This window comes from Arachis duranensis, chromosome 3 (genome assembly GCF_000817695.3).
Source record: "Arachis duranensis cultivar V14167 chromosome 3, aradu.V14167.gnm2.J7QH, whole genome shotgun sequence".
NCBI classification, from domain to species: domain Eukaryota; kingdom Viridiplantae; phylum Streptophyta; class Magnoliopsida; order Fabales; family Fabaceae; genus Arachis; species Arachis duranensis.
The window spans coordinates 21063467-21072075 of NC_029774.3; the positions used below are offsets into that span (position 1 = coordinate 21063467).

Below are 8609 nucleotides of genomic sequence, written 5' to 3' on the forward strand. Positions count from 1 at the left end.
GGAGCTCACCATATGTCCAACTTAAGGACTTTAACTAAAAGTGCTTGGTGGGAGACAACCCACCGCGGTATAATCGTTCCTTTTCATTCTTAGTTATTTTTTGTAATAATAGTTTTCTTACTTATTTGATTTTTATTGAATTTTTACTAATTTTCTGATCATGCAGCTATTTTAGAACATGAACCGGATAAAAAAAAAGAAGAGGAGCACATGACGCGCAAGCATCGGTGACGCGTATGCATCATATACATGTGCATGAAAAATAAAATTTAACAGAGAGTTGCGCGGGAGTGGCGCAGGAATAATGCATTTCGCACAAACAAGCCCACGCGAACGCGTACCCCACTCGTGCGCGTCACTGGTGATTTTGGCACTCCACGCGTGCGCGTCACTGACGTGAACACATGACCTAGAAAAACGGCGTAAATATGTGTTTGGGCAGAGACTTATGCTGGTTTGGGGTTGGAAGTGTGCTAGACGCACAAAATTGAACACGCGTACGCGTCCCTAACGCGTGCGCGTCATTTGACCAAACGGCCATCCACGCGTGCGCGTGCATAACGCGAACGCGTCGTATGCCAATATTGGTTCCCTAGCCACGCGAACAGAAAGTTGTGTGTGTGTGCGGCTGGTTTCACGCGAAACACACAAAACCCAGGGCACGCGTACGCATGCCTGACGCTTACGCGTCCTGAAGAAAATTTTGCGACCCACGCGTACACGTGTTGCATGCGTACGCGTCGCCTGCGCCGCACAATTACACTAGTTCGCCGCCCAGTTTTAATTTTCTTTCTCTCTCTCCCAATCCTAATTCTCTCTTATTCATTTATCCTTTTATTCTTCTTTCATATTATCATTTGTTTTTGTTTTCAGATTTTCTTTGCTTGAGGACAAGCAAACATTTAAGTTTGGTGTTGACGCTTCGCTTAAAGCTTTTCTGTTTATTCCTATGGCACCAAAAGGGAGGCGAATCATCTTCACAGAGGAGCACAACCTGAAGAATAAAATGACCACTAGGATAACTAGGGTGGTTGAGTTCCTTTCATTTTTTATTCCTCCCCTCTTTTTCTATGTTATGTTCCGATTTTCTGCTATTTTGCTTTGTCTGTTGCATGATCCTTTATTAGTGAGAATCCTAGGTCTAGTTTGGTTTTCTCTTAAATGCTTTAATTCTGAAAAGATGTCTCATGTGTTAATCACTAAGCTTGAATTCAAATAAAAAAATACAGAAGTGATGTATTGCATGAGAAATTGAGTTAAATTTAAGAGTAGTCTTATTTACTTAAATGTGGTGGTATTTTACTATTTTTTATAACTCTGAATACATGACATGAACAGTGCATATTTTTTATAGTGAAGTTTATGAATGTTAAAATTGTTGACTCTTGAAAGAATGATGAAAGAAGAGAAATGTTATTGATAATCTGAAAAATCATAAAATTGATTCTTGAAGCAAGAAAAAGCAGTGAAAAACACAAAGCTTGCGAAAAAAATTAAAAAAAAAGAAAAAAACAAGCAGAAAAAGCCAATAACCCTTTAAACTAAAAGGTAAAGGGTAACAAGGATCCAAGGCTTTGAGCACTAATGGATAGGAGGGCCCAAAGGTATAAAATCCTGGCCTAAGCGGCTAAATCAAGCTGTCCCTAACCATGTGCATGTGGCGTGAAGGTGTCAAGTGAAAAGCTTGAGACTGAGCGGTTAAAGTCGTGATCAAAAGTAATAAGAGTGTGCTAAAAAACTCTGGGCACCTTTAACTGGGTACTCTAGCAAAGCTGAGTCACAATCTGAAAAGGTTCACCCAGTTATGTGTCTGTGGCATTTATGTACCCAGTGGTAATACTGAAAAACAAAATGCTTAGGATCACGGCCAAGACTCATAAAGTAGCTGTGTTCAAGAATCAACATACTAAACTAGGAGAATCAATAACACTATCTGAATTCTGAGTTCCTATGGATGCCAATCATTCTGAACTTCAAAGGATAAAGTGAAATGCCAAAACTATTCAGGATTGCAGTTGTAAACCCCACTATAAGAAGAGACATGGGCTTAATCGAACTCTCATTCTCATGCAAATTCACATCCTAAGCTTATAATAGTTTTGGTTGCTTGAGGACAAGCAACAGTTTAAGTTTTTGGTGTTGTGATGCGTGAGCATCTTTTCTATCTTTTCCCAATGAATTTTCATTTAATTTGTTGAGTTTAATTAAGAATTAATTATATTTTAGCCACTATGGATGCTATTTTGAGTTTTGTGCAATTTTATTTAATTTAGGTAGCATTCAACTAGATTTGATGGAGTTTCTGCAGCACAAGAATCAAAGAAGATGGCTGCAAGGAGCGACGCGCACGCGTGCCTGACGCGTGCGCGTGAATTGGAGTTTTCCACGGCGACGCGTGCGCATGATGGACGCGTACGCGTGATTTGAAGAATTGCACAGTGACGCGTACGTGTGACCAACGCGTCAGCGTGGCTCACAGAAGAGACCATCTACGCGTACGCGTGACTGACGCGTACGCGTGATATACACCACGTGCAGAAAACGCAGAAAATGCTGGGGTGATTTTTTGGGCCCCATTTTAGCACCCAAGTTAGGCGCGGACCTAGTGAAGCCAAGTGGTCCCCACGTTACAAGATGCGGAGTAGTTAATTAATTCTGATTTAAATTCAAATTTGAATTTGAAAATAGGAAAAGATATTATCTTAATTTTAGATATTAGATTTTAAATTAATTAGGATTAGTTATAAAAAGGAGAGACCTCTCTTCTATTGGAGAGGTTCCATTAGGGAGATTTCATTAGGGAATTCTATACAAATTTACATCTCTCAATCATGAGCAAGTAAACCTCCACTGTTAAGGTTAGGAGTTCTGTCTATTTGTATGGATTGATTCATTTGCTCTTTCTAATTTTATTCATGTTTTTATTTATATTTCAATAATTGTTTTCGTTCTTTATTTTATGAATTTGGGTAGAACGGAAGTATGACTCATGTTCTAATTGAGTTCTTGTAAAACTTGGAAAAACTCTTTACTTGAACAACAGTTTGAAAACATATTATACTGAATTTCTAATTGTTTGTATTTAAGGGGATACGTGACATATAATCTCCTTATTTTTGGATAATTAGGATTCTTTTGGCATATAAACTAGAAATTGATCATCACCCTCTAATTGGAATTAATTGACCAAGGAATTGGCAGTTAATGAATTTTAGAGGAGACTAGGAAGGTCTAAGGAATTAGGGTCTAGTCACATATAGTTTGCAATGAATTAAATCATACATGATTAAATTAGTTAGTAAGAAGAGTAAATCCGGAAAAATAGATAACTCTGAAGTCTTAACTGTTTTCTCCATATTTTATTCCCAACTCATCGCTGCTTGCTTTCTGAAATTCTTAATTTACTGTTTAATGCTTTTTGAATACCAAAACACTCTTTTCTGCTTGTCTAACTAATCCTATCAAACGCTATTGTTGCTTAATCCATCAATCCTCGTAGGATCGACCCTTACTCACGTAAGGTATTACTTGGTACGACCCGGTGCACTTGCCGGTTAGTTTGTGGGTTGTAAAATACCACACCAACATCCCGCATACGCGGGTGTGTGCGTGCATATGCGAAATGGGAAAATTTACAAGCTCGCGTACGCGGGCAGTACCACGCTACGCGTGAAGGCTTCCCTGTCTAAGGCGCTCGCGTACGCGGACGAGAGTCGCATATGCGAGATAGGCAAATTTACACGCCCGCATACGTAAAACATGGCATGTGTACGCGAAACTTCTGTTTTGGTCAAATATGATATTTTTGAATATTTAACCAAATCTCTAACTTTTCAAACCTCCTTTACACTTGTTTAAGGTTTGTTAGTGAACCTTTAAGCCTTAGAATGAGGATGAATCTGTTAAATAAATTGAGGAGATATTTGGAAGAATTTTGTAAAGTGTTAACTGAACTAATGAAGGGTTGGTGATGTTAAATAAGAAGTGATTGATAAATATGATTATGATAATGATGGATTGCAATTGAATGAGAGATGGACTGATGATGTTTGAACTTGAGTGAAGGACAATGAAGAATGATATTAACGTATGATATTTGAATGAATTGAATGATTATGAGATATATGTGACTCCGGGCAAGATACAATGGTGTTATCCACTTGCTCCGGATAAGAGTTCAAGACTTCGGATAAGAGACAAGGGTTGAGTTCTGTCGCTGCTTGCTCCAGGTCGAAAACTGTAACACCGTCTGGGTAAGAGGAAAAAGTGAGGTTGTCCCCTACTCTAGGTACACGGATAAGATGCAAGGATTGCAGATTGATCCTACTTGCTCCATGTTTAGTGTTCTGTCCAAGGTTAGCTACCAAACATGTCGGATTTGGCTTTATAACCGACAGATGAGACTCATTGGCCATAGAGCAGACATGCATCATGTGCATTTATTTGATGGCAAATTCTATGATGTAGATGGTATGAAATATCTACACCTATAGATTTTATGGTGAGTTTTAGCCTGGGCCTCCTTGATTCAGGTACCGTATGTGCCTCGTACAGTCTGACACAAGTTTCTGCATTCGTGTCCTGTTTCACTAGTATTTTTGTTTTGACCATTAGAGATATTCATATTACAAGGTTGCCTCAAATTTAAAGACAATTCAATAAACATAACCACAGAAGCAATATGGGCCCCAAATCACTTAATGGGTGTGGACCGTTAGGTAAAAAAAGTGATCACATTGTGATAGGATAAAATAAAAAAAAAGAAGGTATGGCCAAAGAAAAAATAAAGAAAGAAAAGAAGTAGGCCACTGTCGAGACTAATTCATCGTGTCCTGTTGATTCCGCACTGCGAGGCTAATTCCTTTTTCCGAAAGAGCCACTGTTGTCCCCCAACAAGTCATCCGTCTTCACTGGACGTCCTTGTCATGGGGTTGCATCGCCGTCGTTGAAACCCTAGAGTGGCTTCTTAGTTGGAGTGTGTTAATTACGGTATCAATGCTCTATTTTTGTTGTGGACTGTAGCCCCCCTGTGATTTCATTGTCGTGTCCTATCGGTTTTCATGGTAAGGATACTATATTTCTTTCTCGAAATAATATTTTTGTAGGTCAATGTTGTTGATGAAATTTTGTTAAAGTTTGATTTGTGTCTTTGCCGATATGGTTTCAGGCCGGGTTAGAAGATTTTTTGTGCAGAGCAAGAAGCACCGCTGTACAGTGAAGGAATGAACGTGTTGCATGATTTAGATCCCCAGGAAAGGACACTCGAAGATGTGTCTGATTGTGTTTCTGATTCCGATGAATATTTTGGTGACAATTTCTATGATGACTGGGACAACAGAGCAATTAACGGGATTGCGGACCTCCAAACCGTGAAGTTTAAAGAGCTAACTGCAGATCAGATTCGAAGGCTTCCTTTTCCAGATCGATCGGTTGCCTTTTCATTCTACAACTTGTATGCTAAAATGAATGGTTTTTCTGCAAGGAAGAGTCAGATACGACGCAATGTGAACAATGATGTGACACAACAAGCATTTGTGTGCTTTAGACAGGGATTTAGAGATTTGTGCTCTGATAATGACGCCGCTCGACGCAAACGGGAACCAAAGCCTACAACTAGATGTGGATGTGGGACAGAGATGCGTGTGCATATACATGAGGAGACAGGCAGATGGATTGTAAGCTACTTTCAAGAAGAACACAACCATGAGATGCTTGATGATATGTTAACTTTTATGCTTCCTGGGCATAGGAAAATGAATTCTGCTGCAATTGATCAGATGAACATGATGCTGAAAGTTGGTATTAAAACTCCTCAAATTTATTCATCATTTGTACACACTGCAGGCAGATTTCATAATGTGCCCTTTTTGAAAATAGATATGTATAATCAGATAGACAAGCAACGGAGGCTCATAGGCGGTGATGCCAAGGCTTGCCTTAAGTATTTGGAATCAACGGCAGCAGAGAGCCCAGGAATGTTCGTGTGATATCTGGCGGATGATGAGGATCGGTTGGTCCACCTTTTCTGGTCAGACAATTGTAGCCAATTGGACTACCATTTGTTTGGGGATGTGGTAGCATTTGATGCGACTTATCGAAAGAATAAGTATATGTGCCCTTTAGTTGTGTTTTCCGGTGTCAATCATCATAACCAAACCATTGTGTTTGCATCTGCACTTGTTGCAAATGAGAACGAGGCAACGTATACGTGGTTACTTGAACAGTTTCTAGATGCCATGAAGGGAAATAAGCCTCGGTGTGTGATTACCGATGGACATGGAGCAATGAAAAAGGCCATTGAGACTGTGTTTGCCGGTGCTTATCACCGCCTATGTGCTTGGCACCTGATAAGGAATGCAACATCAAATCTCAGCAACCCAACATTTACGTCCGAGTTTAAGAAATGTATGCTTTTTGATTATGAGGTGTCAGAGTTTGAAGAGAAATGGGAGAACTTGGTGTCTAGCTTGGGTCTTCATGACAATGAATGGGTTTGTGATCTTTATGCTAGGCGCAAGATGTGGGCAACCGCTCACATGAGAGGACATTTTTTTGGAGGCTTTCGCACAACCTCTAGATGCGAGGGATTGCATTCTATGCTTGGGAAATTTGTTCATTCGAGGCATAACCTGAGAGATTTTGTTGAACAGTTCTTCCGGTGTATTTCCCAAATGAGATCCAGAGAAGCACAGTCTGATTTACAGTCAATTGTTGGAGACCTAGTACTACAAAGCCCGTTGCATGATTTGGAGAGGTCGGCAGCAAACATGCTCACCAGAGAGATATTTTTGTTATTTCGTCCAATGCTTTCGAGAGCTTGCACTTTGAAGATTCGTTCGTGCACGTACACACCAACTTTTGAGATTTACACGCTTTCACGTTCTGGAAGTTTGCATAAAGAGTGGCGCGTATCTCACTATCCGAATGAAGAAATATACAAGTGTAGTTGCATGAGGATGGAATCGCTTGGAATACCATGTGATCATGTTGTTGCCGTCCTTGTTCATCTTGATGCTACTAAGTTACCCAAGAGTCTCATTCTTGATAGGTGGTCCAAAAATGCACGTTCAAGGGTTCATGCATTCATGGATAATGGCCCTTTTTGCTGGGATTCAATGGTCACTTGCCGTAACTGGATGCTAAGCGATCTTTGCAGGGAGTTATGCCTTCTTGGTTCTGCTGGCGATGCTGAATTCTCCGAACTTAGGGATAAATTTCAGAATGAGATAGTACTTCTTAAGGAACAAAAAACAATGTATGCAAGCTGACAAGGAAAGGACCGAGCCACATGCAGAGTCAACCACCCTTGAGGGCTGCATTAGGAACCCCCTGATGCTGCGTCACAGCAAGCGCCAAAGAAGGGGTTCGATGAGTCACTCATCGCTGTGAGGTGTTAAACGGTGTGGTGTTTGTCGCCGCGTCGGGCATAACCGGGTGTCATGTGCTTTAAACAGCCAGAGACGCAGACATGGGCATCGTCGTTATAGTAATGCGTTGGAGGAGAACATTCATCATGTTGAGGTTTGTTGAGCAATTCGACTTATAGCATTTGTTTAGATTGTACTTCATTAAGCATATATTACTAATAAAAATAACTAGACAAAAGTACAGTTACTTTACTCTTATATATCTATATATTTTGCTATAAAACATTGATTAATTATGGTTTTTCAGAGCCCCCAAGACGATTGTTATAGGCCGGATTGGACGGATGTGGAATACACTAGTTTCTTTTGGGATGGTGATGGTGGCAGTGACAACTTTGACATGGAGATCCCTGTCTCAAACCCATATTACAGTTCGCAACCCTAAAGCAGTCTGCCGATGATTCCCATTTCACTTTAGTGTTGGTGTTTTTAACGTTATGGTTGTTGCTGTGAGCTTTCACTTATAATTATGTTGTTACTTTAGTTCATGTGTATGTCCATTTTAGTATAGAACTGGTGCAAGAATATTGTTGCAGGTGACTCTGATATTTATTTTACTCACTTTTTTTATCCTAAATCCGTCGATTAATTATTTTTCAGTGTTGAAAGCAGCCAACTTTTCTTACCATGATTAGTGAGAATGTGAATTGCTTAAATTTGGTTTCTTATAGATGATTTGCTTATTTAAAGTTTCTGTATAATAAGTCTGCTAAATTGTGAAGATTGCACAAAGGAATAACCTGGATGTTGATGTTCACTTGGCATTGGGCTTTGCTTCCCATTACGGCAAATTAGGGACTACGGAGTATTTGGTGGAAGAGGAGAATGCCATAGCATTTGTATTTAGAAAAATTTAAATTTATGTGTGAAAATTTAGAACCTTTTTTTATTATAATCTGTGAGTACTCTTTTTTAACTTAAGTTGGTCTTTCTAAAATATACACGTAGTCATATTATTGCACTCTTTTTTAACTTAAGTTGGTCTTTCTAAAATATACACGTAGTCGTATTATTGTACTCATATGATTAGTTATGTTTATTTAGTTTTAAAAAAAATTACCATTTAAAATCAATAAATTTAAATTAAAAAAATTAATATACTTGTAGTAATTTTAAATGAATGTACTTGTAGTAATAAGAATAATCAATAACGGTAATTATGTTATTAGCCTGCCAATAAAA

General features: G+C 39.1%; 1 protein-coding gene across 1 annotated transcript; it reads left to right on the forward strand.

The window, feature by feature from the left end:
* Window positions 1-5222: 5222 nt before the first annotated feature.
* LOC107477970 (protein FAR1-RELATED SEQUENCE 5-like) lies at window positions 5223-8284 on the forward strand. Its single transcript, XM_052258187.1, has 5 exons — window positions 5223-5977; window positions 6044-7229; window positions 7675-7779; window positions 7934-7963; window positions 8150-8284. Exons 1-5 carry the CDS (start codon window positions 5223-5225, stop codon window positions 8282-8284), a joined length of 2211 nt encoding a protein of 736 aa, XP_052114147.1.
* The last annotated feature ends 325 nt before the right edge of the window (window positions 8285-8609 follow it).